General features: G+C 47.6%; 4 protein-coding genes across 4 annotated transcripts; 1 reads left to right on the forward strand and 3 right to left on the reverse strand.

Annotated features, from left to right (window-relative positions):
* Positions 1–1452: 1452 nt before the first annotated feature.
* Positions 1453–1806, reverse strand: J3458_016203 (uncharacterized protein; the record flags this gene model as incomplete). Its single annotated transcript, XM_066120941.1, has 1 exon — positions 1453–1806. The coding sequence occupies one exon, from the start codon at positions 1804–1806 to the stop codon at positions 1453–1455; it is 354 nt and encodes a 117-aa protein (XP_065974066.1).
* A 690-nt stretch (positions 1807–2496) lies between these two features.
* Positions 2497–2791, reverse strand: J3458_016204 (uncharacterized protein; the record flags this gene model as incomplete). Its single annotated transcript, XM_066120942.1, has 2 exons — positions 2497–2611; positions 2673–2791. 2 exons carry the CDS (start codon positions 2789–2791, stop codon positions 2497–2499), a joined length of 234 nt encoding a protein of 77 aa, XP_065974067.1.
* Positions 2792–5674: 2883 nt separating this feature from the next.
* Positions 5675–6180, reverse strand: J3458_016205 (uncharacterized protein; the record flags this gene model as incomplete). The annotated part of the gene is made up of 3 exons (XM_066120943.1): positions 5675–5895; positions 5956–6043; positions 6118–6180. 3 exons carry the CDS (start codon positions 6178–6180, stop codon positions 5675–5677), a joined length of 372 nt encoding a protein of 123 aa, XP_065974068.1.
* Positions 6181–10178: 3998 nt separating this feature from the next.
* J3458_016206 (uncharacterized protein) lies at positions 10179–10843 on the forward strand. The gene is made up of 2 exons (XM_066120944.1): positions 10179–10368; positions 10443–10843. Exons 1-2 carry the CDS (start codon positions 10209–10211, stop codon positions 10688–10690), a joined length of 408 nt encoding a protein of 135 aa, XP_065974069.1. The 5' UTR covers positions 10179–10208; the 3' UTR covers positions 10691–10843.
* Positions 10844–12418: the final 1575 nt, after the last annotated feature.

Below are 12418 nucleotides of genomic sequence, written 5' to 3' on the forward strand. Positions count from 1 at the left end.
CATTTACAGATCACGTGTTCCCCAAGTCTGTATGCCAGTTTTGACCTCGTGCTTGAACAGGTGACAACAGCGTCAAAAAAATTCCAATTTTTTTTTGATGCTATGATAAACGGAGAATAAAGTCTCTCGAGTGTTCCCATGCTTCGACCCACGAGCACCTACTGGACGCTGGCAGGAAGCAATCAACCCTAGGATATGATTCTGAATGTAACAAATGCAACCTTAATGACGGTTTTTTATCTGACAAGAGTTATAGTCATTGTCATTCACTGTATGCTATGGTATTATGCCCCGGGTATGGTCGATTGGGCTGCATATAGAACCTGTTCCCGCCAGGCTGTCTTAGGTTCGTCCCTTTATAAAAAGCCGTCTTATTGCAAAGGATTTTATTGTGCACAAGAACCACACATTTCTTAGGGCCTCTCTTTCTTTTTGTCAGTAAGACAAGTAAGTTATCCAGCAGCTCAAGAAGTAGTTCTCCCGTCAAAATACAACCCCTCATGTCTAGTCTTGTACAACTATCGCGTACTCTGAGCCACAAGATGCTGCGTATGAATGTACAGTTCTTGCCTGAACCCAGTCTATTTTGTCTACATAAAGGCCTGTTGTAGTTGTCTCTCGTATTATCATTCACGCTTCTTATCGCTGCTATCGGGGCGAACTACGGGGCCATAGGCCAACAAGGTCCAGCAATAGCGACTCTCTACTGGATATCGGGAATCTTCCGGCCATGGCCCGCTATTGCTAGATCTTTTTGCTCCGTGGCCAAAAGGTAAACCCGATAAGCACTATAGTAAGTCGCATAAACACTTCAAGCTGTGGATTTATGCTCTTTCCATCAAGCTGCAAAACTTGCATTTTACACTTTTAAGTGTGGAGCTCCAAGAATGAAAGCTGCCCCCATATTATATGAGAGAAATACATAAAATATTGTTACACGAAAATAACGTAATTGCGGCACGGGCCGTCCCTTGAACCTGATGATAGTTACACAAGGGCTCGAGACCTAGTGGAGGCCATAGGCCTCCAGGGCCAAGGCCTCACCTCTGCTTTGTATAAATAAGGGTCTTCACAAGTATATTGCACTTTATTTTGCATTATTAGAGCAGAGATACCTTAGGCAAGATGCTTTTACTTTCTACGTACAGAGAGAGCTACATATACATATATTGATTATTATGCAGCAAATCGCCTTGAGCACCTAGGGGCCTATGTAACGGCAGCCCAGAATATATCCAAACGATTACAAATTGGAACCCGAGGCTCAATCAGCTGAGAGGCGATACCCTTATCCAGATCAGGATTGCTAAAGGCTCGGACAACGCCGAGGTGTTTAGAAGACCTGGGTTGTACATTGTATACATGCACGTCGTAAGCCGACCCGGACCCCTTGTCATCCCACAAGCTCGGCGATTCATAAGCAGAGGGCTTAACGAGATCAGCTCGCAGACATCAGGTGACATCCTTATTAGGTTCGGACCAACTATTCTGGACGACATCGCCGATGCACTTGTAACCGTCGGGTACCGCAGGTCGCCAGAAGGACCCGTCAATGTTGGCACCGCTCCAAAGGTCTCTCCAGATCCCATTGAAACCAACGGGGCTTTTAACTACTGGCTCTCTGGGACTTCTTCCAGGGGTAGGCGCAACCAGCTGTGCGGTAAAGTCGTTGTTAATGTCGTCGTAGTTGGCAACGCCAACACTGCCCAGGGGCCGGAGTTCTCCTTGTGCCCGGGGGAGCCAAAAGCTGGCTCTCCTGGAAGCATCGCTGCCCCTGTCATCCCAGACCTGGACGAATTCTGTCATGTTCTGAACCGTAAGTTCGCCCTTGATTTCCTTCTAAACATCTGTCGTTAGCGCTCTACTCGTAGCTGAGCGTAAAGACGTGCTCACTAGACGTGGTCTCCATTTTTCATGAAAAGCCGTCTCGAACAGCTTTATAAGCTCTTTTGCGGTTTCGGTAGCGTTATTGGATGTTGCGGCTGTCACTTGCACCTGAGGCTTGATATTAGTAGAGTGTACTGCTTTGGCCTTTTGCTGACTTGAGAAATACCCATGTCTTGCAAGCTTTGACTATGGCGAGCTCGTCCCATAAAATCTGGTCCCCATCCGCCTGATTTAGGACCTTGCCTACGTTGAGCATGTCAGATGTTATTTCAGCCATGACCATATGGCTGATTCTAAGATTAAACAGGGAGGACTATGTATCCTACTTTTTCGCAGGATTTGCGCCAGTTCTAAAATCTTGACGAGTTCTGACAGAACCCGGTAAGATACCTTTTCTGCCGTGGAGTAGTCTAATATGACTTGATTCTCGGGGAAGCCCTTATTATTTGGATATTCATCAAGAAGTGCTTGATACTTGTAGTTGTGTTTGCAAGCCTCGGTTAGAAACTGGTCCGCCCATGATTTGGCGTTTGCAAACACCTGTTGAGCGGGCTGCTGCTCGTCGCTTGTTGATCCTGACTGGCCCTGTAATAGTTTGCCAATCTCGCCTTAATAGAAGATGTCAACCTTGACCTGGGCTCGTTTATTCAACTTTTCCATGCTCGAAGTAACTGCTGTGGTGGCTTGACCTGAAACACCCCAGAAGGCCAATGAAGCCTCAGCGCTATACGAGCGGATTATGATTAGGAATGTGCGGCCTTTGCATTGTGGACTGTAAGACGTACGTTGCTTTTAACTCTGCTTGGCTGGAATTTTCTTTGGCTGTAAGTGATATTCGAGCAACCAATTCGGCACCCATCTGAAACCCCAAAACGCCATTAGCTTTAAGCTTGGGTTGCGGCATTGCGAATAAAAAGCCAAGTGCGACTCACCTCGGATCCAGCGGTCTCCAAAGGTTTGGCCAAATGATGAATTAGAATAAAGTTTCTTGTTGACTGTAAATTCCTCCATCTATTTTTAATACGGATTACAGCCATGTATGTCAAGGTATTTGAGGCGAACCTTGACTTATCAAGATAACCGCTTGACGTAGATGCTGACTGGCCATATTACGGAATGGTGGCAGAAGCACTCACATCGAGAACCTTCAAATAAGACTCAAAATCAGATATAAATTCGACAGAGGAGTCAATCTCAGCAGGGCAAGATGCCTTGGCATTTCGTTTGATGTGAGTGACTCTGCGGTTGGTTCCGTTTTGGTTATCCTCATTCTGCTTATACATAGGTTCGTCACACACTTTGGGGTCGGGTGCCGTGAATATGAGTTGACGTCCACGTCAAAAATCTCTACACTTTCGCCTTGAAAATGGTTTGTCTCTTGTCTAGTTGGAGTGTTTGACGCAAACCTCTTCGGGATTCCATTGCCAGATGGCGCGGCTTTAGCGTTGGAGAACTGGACAGCTCCATGCTTTACCCCTTTGCCGAGAAAGTAGTTATAACTAGTGTATTGTTAGGACATTCTAAGTCCGAGACAAAACTACGGCTGATAACAGTACTGTACCCTTGTCCAACGGTCATAAGATCGTCATACGGCACGCTCCGTGCCAGTGGGCCCAATGTGCAAGGCAGACCAAACAAGGGCCACACAAGACCAACGCGGCTCTATCATTGCGGAAACAGGTCTTTTTTTCAAGAGCGTCAAGCTGTACGGAAATTGTACCAGATTGACGACTTGAAAAGAGAGCAAAGGCTGTTGGCCGCGGAGAGACAGGGCACAGTAACAGGAGCTTCTTGAGATGACTTCAACTAGTGCGTCTGACTAAATCCTAGACTTGCTGCGCATTTCCCGAATTGGAAAATCTCATTTACGTCATGCCGCTATTATCAAGGTCTAATACAGTTAAGTCTCCGCGTTACTTTCCACACTATGTATTCGAACCGGACTCTCCTTGTAATACGAGGTAGGTCGGGCAATGTGCCCGGGCCGCCGGGCGTAGTATATCTGTTTCTCCAGATATATGTTCCACTCAAGTCTTTATAATGCAGTGTACCCAATCACCGACTCAGCTATGTGCTAGCCTTAGCTAGCAGCTTTGTAGACAGCAAAACCTGTTCTTTAAACCAGTTATGACTACAGCTCGCATTTCTCACAGAGTATCACGCCCAACAAAGACTCTAATAGCATAGCGTTCAGCTCGTAGTACCCCGTACATATAAGAGTATTCGTATCTGCCCGCCCCCGTTACTTGGAGACGCAACTTTGCGCTTGAAAAAAGGACATACCCCCCAAGATAGGTAGGTATTGACTCCACCTCGCTTGGAAACTAGCCGTTAACTCGTCGGGGCGTTTGGTCTGCCGTCGCCTTCATGCAAGGGTTTGTACCGGACCCTTGATTTAGTGGCGTTATCCTACCAACTCCAGCATGGACTGACCACATGCCCAGTCAGGTTCGATGCTTCCAGTGCCTCTTGAGTCTTGGCTTTTCATGCTGCTGGAAGTAGAGCTAGCCGAAAAAGCAAAGCCGCGAAACCTACAATGAGGGAGTGGGCCGTCAGGCAATCTACTAAAAACATGAATATATAACCTCGTATGGCCCGAAGCACCCAAAGGTAATTAATGCGCAGCGATTTCAAGCTCAGCAACAATCAAATGCATTATTTAAAGGTTCAGTCGGTACCATATAGCACCTGAAAACTCCCCTTGGACTTGGTATAGGTTATCCTTTTTAACCTCGAACAGCTCCGTGTACATTATCTTTGGATTGGCAATTATGCCCTCGAGTCTCTAATCTTTGGTTATATTTACGGGTCTCCTGTCGTCTAATGTATACTTATTACTTGTTTGCTATTCAAATAATTAGATTACGATTCATTATCTATTAATTGTTAATACCATAACTAGCAGGCCGTACTGCTATCTTTATATTGGCATACAAGATTTCCATTACAATAGCCGTCGCGTTTTTTTTTGCTATTTTAGTAGCAGCACGAGCTATGAGCCAAGGGCTGTCGGTGGTGCACATGTCACGAATGGTGAAAGTCCCTTTACGGCTCATCCCCAAGGCAAGCACAGTGTTCATCAGTGAGGAGGCAATCTTATCAAATAGCAATCTTTGTATTGCTTCCTATCGTGTTTTGAGATTACAGAAAGTGAAGGCAAGCACAGTAGTAATCCCCATTTCCCATTGATTAGGTCTACAGGTGGCACTAGGACATTTCGTAAACCTAAAACCCTTCCTTTTGAATCAACTGAAAGTGTCACTTTTACTGTTCAACCATATAAAAGACTTTTAATTGAGGACCAAGCCACTGTTCAATCTAATCTAGCTGCCAATTGTAATAAACTGGAATAGATTATAGTCTTTAGGGCATAGCCTCGCTACTAGCAGGACAGAAACGCCCCATTCCGCTCTGGAAGAAACAGGTTTGTTTTGTTAGTCAGTAATTATGTATTCCCTGCAACGAGCAGATATCCAAGAGCAATCATGCACCTAACCCCCGAATTAGAGTATTGGTTGTATTGAATTTTGCTAGCTTTTTGTTGCCTCACTGTTGGTCAAAGCACCAAAAGCGGCTTCCATGTTAGGCAGAGAGACTGCGCATCCTGGAATGAGTCTCTTTTATTGAACCAATGCGCAATAGCCATGCCAACTTAAGTGCTTTAATCAATCAAAAAATATATTGCGGGTCAATTTAGTACAAACTAGCAACATATCCCCGTCAATGCCAATAAGTAATTGCTCCTGGCGTTGAACCAGTCGGAGCCTTATGTGCAAACCTAGAAAAATCATGCTGACTTTGCCTCATCGCTAACACCGATGCAGGCGTAGTAGTCAGCCCACAGTCCAGTACACTTGGGGCCGACATAAGGGTTCCAAGTCGTAAGTTGCTCAGCCGTGATGCCGTTATTTTTCGCTACAGGGTCGCACCAGGAGCCTGGCGGAACCCAGCAAAACTTGTTACAATTGGGAGCCATTGGTGACCGCACTGGACTTGGGTTTGTAACACCTGGGTATCAACCTGTTAGACTCGTAGACTATACTGGACAGGCAAATTAACGGAACTTACTAGCTTTGGGACATGTGGGTGTTGGGGTTGGGTGCGGATTCAAACATCCAGGCCATATATCGCGCTTGACGTTGTTGCTCAACACCGGCTGAAGTGAGTTTTTTAGTTACAGTATTCACCCATAAACTAGGGATAGAATTTGTAGAGAATACTGATACTAACAGTAGAAGTTGCTATGGCAACTATTTGTGCGCTGAGCATCAAGATTTTGGTGCAGCCAAGCATGGTGGAAATAGGTGAACAAGAATGAAGGTAGATCAAAAAAGTCGTTGAGGAAGAAGTGTTGTGCGCTCGGGCTTTACGCTCAAGACCACTCTGCTGGATAAGTCGATCAATGTAGAGGAATGGAGTCCTATTCATACCTCTGGTATCGCCTCTTGCACTTCAAAGCCTGGCCATCGAGCTAATAGCGATTGTAGTCGCCCATCTGCACGCCAACACCTATAACCCCTCAAAGAAGAATGTTGTCATACCATAGCATCTGTGGCATATGTAAGCCAACATTGTTGGGCATGATGGCCGCTGCGTACATGCCAACGTTCAAAAACGGTTGGCCCGTCATTCCTACCAAGATCTCCGCACCCATTCTTGTCTCATACATGACTTCACATACATGAGCAGTATTCCGTATTAAACATGCACTTCACTCAATCAGCTTGGGCCAGCTCATAATAGGGTCATATGCAGGGACAGAGTAGACGTAGCGAAGGCCTACAGTTCTTATCCAGCTTCATTGTATCGTCAGTAGATGACGGGAAATAAAATATATGACGTGTTCTATACAGTCTACCATGCTATGCCCAGTCTTAAACTGCATGGACAACACAAATGTATGCACATAAACTCTTGGTCTCTCATGATGCAAGGGGACACGGGTGTTCTGATGGTAGGCCTCCATACTGCATGTCGGATGCTGTAACAGCTCGCTAGTGACGGAGTGGCGCCATTTTGTGGTGTCGTTGCATTGCGTGACGTCTGCTGCTGCAAGCTCTCGTTCCCTTCCTAGATTCAAACAGAAGCAATTGTGTCACAATACAAGGCCCAATATTGAAGCCCATCGGTCACTACCAATCAGTTTGTTTTTGGCGAAATGGACCGGCTACTACTGGCTGCACATGTGACTTAAGTGGCCACTTCCGCACATAACATGTCCGGCCAACATTGATTCGGGCAAATGTGACACAATAACTGGCGACTGATACATGGGCACCCGGGTGCCCAAATAGACTAGCGCACCCAGGTGCCCAAATTATGTCAGCACTCCTCTAGCGCTGGGACAGAACCTGTGCCCCAGCATGTTCCTGCAGCCACTGCACATTGCAGCGCCAATCAGATTGATGAAACATGGATCAGGCAGCATTCCCTGACGACGTTCTTCCACCCGAAGGCACATATGAATCACGCGAGTCCTTACTTGATGCTATCAATTCTTGGGCGAAACCTCGAGGGTACGCATTTACAACAGGGAAATCCCTCAAGACACCAAATGGCAGAGTCAGAGTAATATTCGCTTGTGATAGGAATAAACCTCCTCCAAGCCCTTCTACTGATCGAGTGCGACGCACTTCGAGCCGAAGAACTGGCTGCAAGTTTTCAGTTCTAGCCAAGCAATCGCTAGATGGTAGTACATGGGTCTTGAGCCATCGACCAGACATCGAATGTGCTAAACATAATCACGCGCCCAGCGATGATCCTTCTGCACACCCTGCCCACCGCAAGCTTGTGGGAAAAGATGCGGCGATCGTCTCCAAACTCGTGAAGTCTGGAACTGCCCCTCGAGAAATAAGGACCTACCTCCATAACCACTCAGAAACACTTGCAACTCAGCGGGATATATACAACCGGATTGCGGCAACCAGGAGAGATCTTCGCGAAGGCCAGAGCAGCATTCAAGCCCTAGTCGACCAATTAGATAACGAGGGCTTTTGGTGTCGCGTCCGCTTGGATGTAGACAATCGACTGACGGCTATCTTCTTTGCCCATCCTGACTCTGTGGCGTATTTACAATGCAACCCGGACGTATTATTGCTGGATTGTACCTACAAGACGAATAAACACGGTATGCCGCTACTCGACATGGTCGGAGTAGATTCTAGCCAGCGGTCGTTCTGTATCGCATTTGCATTTCTATCCGGTGAATCGGAAGAGGATTACTCTTGGGCGTTACAACATCTCAGGTCACTTTACCAGCGTGAACTTCCGTCAGTTGTCTTGACTGATCGATGCCTAGCTGCAATGAACGCTGCTGCACATTGGTTTCCAACGACCAAAGCGCTCCTCTGCCTCTGGCATGTCAACAAAGCGGTCCTCCAGCGCTGCCGGCCCTTTTTTGTGCAGAAAGAAAACGAAACCTCAGAGCGGGCAGAAAATGACACATGGGAAGAATTCTACACCTCCTGGCACTCGATTGTTGCTTCACCAAGTGAAAAGATATTTGACGAGCGCCTGGCCAAGTTTGAACTGAAGTATGGCGAAAAATATCCAGAGTGTGTAGGGTATATCAAGATGTATTGGCTCGAGCCGTACAAAGAGATGATCATTAAAGCATGGGTGGATATGCACTTGCATTTCGGCAATGTGGCCACCTCGAGGCAGGTGGCTTATACTATATGCAATTGACAAGACGCTAATGGAACGTTCCCAGGGCCGAGGGTATCCATTCACTGATGAAAGCACACATTAAGAAATCGAATTTGGACCTTTTCGACGTTTGGCAAGCCATGAAGCATGCCATCGCAAACCAACTCAAGGAACTTAAACATATTCGAGCTTCGCAACAGTTACGCACACCTCTAGATGTATCCGGGCTCATGTTCGAAGCAGTACGAGGTAGGGTTTCGCATGATGCTTTGCGCAAAGTCCAGGGGCAACGGCAGTTATGTCTACAAGAGCCACGTCAGATTCTATGTAGTCAGACTTTCACTTCGTCACATGGGTTGCCGTGCTCCCACACCCTCGAGAAGCTGGAAGAAGAAGCTCAGGGTCTTCTGTTAGAGCATTTTCACCCACATTGGCACTTAAAGCGAGGGGTGGCACTGCCAAAACCTGTTCTGGAACCTCGCCGGGCTGCAAACCAACTAAATAGGACTCAACCCTTAACGAGCACAAGACGCGAACCATCCGGTTTCGAGAGAATCCAGGGTAACAGAAAGGCTCCCACTTGCAGCGCATGCCACGTGGTAGGCCACATTATGACCTCGAGGTCCTGTCCGCTGAAGTTCAAGGGGTCGCCGGTAGTACCTCTGCCGGAAGCTCGAAGTTCAGTCACATTTTCAGGTGCCACGGCGGAAATGGCTCCTGCGGGTGTCTCTAAGGCCCCCCCGGAAATCGTGCCAACGACCCAGCAGTCGCAATGTTCAAATGCAGTGGCGGATGCCTTGGCAGAGATTGATCAACCCTCTTCCTTTGCAGCACGCATGCCACCCATCCGTTCATCTCCTCTCATGAGATTTAATACGTCGACTGACTTGGGGTCGCTTGCCACATCAAACAACGCGCCCGGCAGTCCGCCAATGTTGACCGTTGAAGGGCCAACGGTTGAGCAAGTCCAGTCTTTGTCTGGTGTCACCTTGGAAGAGCCGCGGTACGATTCCCCGGGTGCCATTTATGAGAGATATGTAGCTGCTAGAAATGCGTGGTACGCTGCGCAACCTGCTGGCAGCATCAAGACCAACCAGCAATATCGCAAAGCGATGGGGCTCCCACAAAGATACGACAAGCGGAGTTACGAGTGGTGCTTGGACTACAAACAAATGTCGAAGCATCGCGTCACTGCGACAGGGTCCAGAGAATGGACGAAAGAGGAAATGATGGCGTATCTAGACTGGAGCAACCAGGAAGATGAGCGGATTGAAGCCCAGGTCGCTCGGGAGATGGGTGATCATCCTTTGGCTAACAAGAGAAGAGGAATGAAAGAAATATGGAAGAGAATAGAGGTAGACAGTAATGAGCAACAAGCTTTGCACTCAGCGAATAGCGCGACGGAGGATTGCATTGTTGTCAAGTTGTAGATTAAACTGGAGAGAGTAACTAGTTGAAATGATCTTCCAGCCGGGTCTTGCGGGTCTGTCCCAGCGCTAGAGGAGTGCTGACATAATTTGGGCACCTGGGTGCGCTAGTCTATTTGGGCACCCGGGTGCCCATGTATCAGTCGCCGTTTAGACTCCGGAGCCCCGGCTTTACAGGTTTCTATGGATGTGGCTAAAAATTTTGCGGACGGGATGGGGGGCGCCTGGAAAAGCCTCGGCCGAATTATGGAGTTTCCATGCGATGCTGTTGACGCCAAAGCTTCAATAGACTTCAAGATGAGTGATAAGACGACCGTTTCGATACCTCTTTTAGATTTAGTTACGAGCCGACTTGATAATGGCAAAACTTGCCAATTGGCTGTTCAAGCGGGCAAATCCCCTGCTGGTGAGAACCCCCCCCCCCCCCCCGACTACTAGGAGAAGAAACCTCACACTGACTCTTTTGGTTTTGTTACTTAGATCTGTGGACTGGCGGTCACTTTTTGCGCAGGTCTACGGTTGTTTATGATCCGGACAATGCCAGCATGTACGTCGCTCGAGGGGCGGATTGTGGCTCGAGCCTTGTCGCTATTGACGGTAAAATGCCAGACAATGTGGTTGGCAAGTGCAACGCAGAGGTTCCTGACTCACCGGCGGGCGGGCCTCCGTCGACTACGGACAAGCCAATTGGCAATATTTGCAGAGGAGGCCAAGTAGGCAAAAGATGACTGGTGTACCTGCCAATAGGAAGAGGAGTTGCTTCCATGTCACGAAGCATGTTCTGCCTCTATCTTTTCTTTGTTTTATGCAATAGCAAATTCTATCTGGTACAAAAAGAGATTTGACCCTACATTAAATCCAATAACAAGACATTTGACTCCATTAGTGTTTCAAACGAGGCCCATTCGCAATAGTTTCTATAGCCGAGTCGCGAAGGGATTCGATCACGCTTTGCATGCTATCGAGGAAGACGTCTTCATGAGACCGGTATATATCTTGGCTCCATCAAATTTTGACCGACGACTGAGATCTGGGGCACGCAATGCTGTAACGAAATCCAAAAAAAACGAGCTGGACGATAGTGGCGTTGTAGTTATACTCGTGTTACACCAAAACGCCTGCTGCCTCGGTCGACTTGAGCCTTGATGCCGTTGCGGTTGGCCGGCCTCCATTTGATTACGCAGACGGACGCGGAACAGCCTGGACTAGTGGCTAGTGTCAATTGGCCACATGTGTAGTGACGGCCGATGTTCCCCTAAAGGGTGTCTGGACTCTTTCCCACGAATTTGCCATGGCCGAGGTCGTTTGAAGCGATTTGCATCACTAGGGCAGCCACGGAGGCCGTCCCAGACGATCATCCAGACCGGGGTGGACAGTTATATGTCCTTGGAGTCCTACTCGGTCAAAGACTTCTGGGGTACTAGGGCGCCCGAGGACATCGACTCTGCTGTTCATGCTTGTAGAGCGGCAGTATCCGGCACCGCAGACGACGATCCAAAGCGGCCACTACTACGCTTAGATAGTCTTGGCCTCCATCTCGGCGTCAAAGACTCCCATATGTAGAGAGGAGCTAATCTTGACAAAGCTATTTGTGTTATTAGATGCCATAGCAGCTATCCCAGACAACGACCCAAACCGAGCCAAGTTTTTGGATAACCTCCAAATCAGCTCGCTCATAAGTTTATACACACTTGGGAAACAGTGCCTCTGAACACCGCTATTTGGGCTACTATAGACGATAATTTAGAACACGGAGGACGATTAAAAGCCTTGCAGCCCATCTTGGCACTATATTCTGGACCATCGGCGCGATGGTGGGTATAAAGGAGGCCATTGAAGTTGCGAGGGAAGCTATTGAGATAATTAACGACAAACATCCGGTCACGCTTAAACGTTTTAATACCCCTGGGGCCCTCCCAGAAGACAGATTCTGTCGCAATAGGGCTATCGAGCACCTTGATGAAGCTGTTAGCATCACAATGAAAGCCATTCAAGCTATACCAGATGGCCGCCTAGAACAGTATCACCATTTAAAGCCATGGATTGCATTGAATAGTGGAATTGGTCCTTGGAGTGAAGCCATGTATCGAGGCAATTGAAGCCTTTTTTATAGTTGAAAATAAAGACATTCGAAAAGGCCACCTTTTAATTGAATAGGCACTAATTGAAGGTTTTGAGCTAGCTAGTCTAGTCGGGCTCCCTAGATTACGCAGTCTATGACCTAGATTACGTATCCGTTGACAAACAGTCCAAAAATTTGGGTTGCAGTCATGCTAGACGACAAGTTCAATCAAGTCAAGGTAATGAGTCTCATAAACGATGCCATGTCCATGTGTGGGAGAGCAGTCCAGGCAACTCCTTACGATCTATACAGATCGAGCCAAGCACTGGAACAACCATGGAGGGTAGTTCCGCGGCAGGTATTCGCTCACTGGCTCTGGGACAGATTTGGACGA

Source organism: Metarhizium acridum (assembly GCF_019434415.1).
Source record: "Metarhizium acridum strain ARSEF 324 chromosome Unknown scaffold_380, whole genome shotgun sequence".
Classification (NCBI taxonomy): Eukaryota; Fungi; Ascomycota; class Sordariomycetes; order Hypocreales; family Clavicipitaceae; genus Metarhizium; species Metarhizium acridum.

Excerpts from the sequence above, each read along its gene's own strand:
- J3458_016206 (XM_066120944.1), top strand. The coding sequence starts at position 10,209 with ATGGAGTTTCCATGCGATGCTGTTGACGCCAAAGCTTCAATAGACTTC. Across the intron at positions 10,369-10,442 it reads AGCGGGCAAATCCCCTGCTG|ATCTGTGGACTGGCGGTCAC; the intron begins GTGAGAACCCCC and ends TTTGTTACTTAG.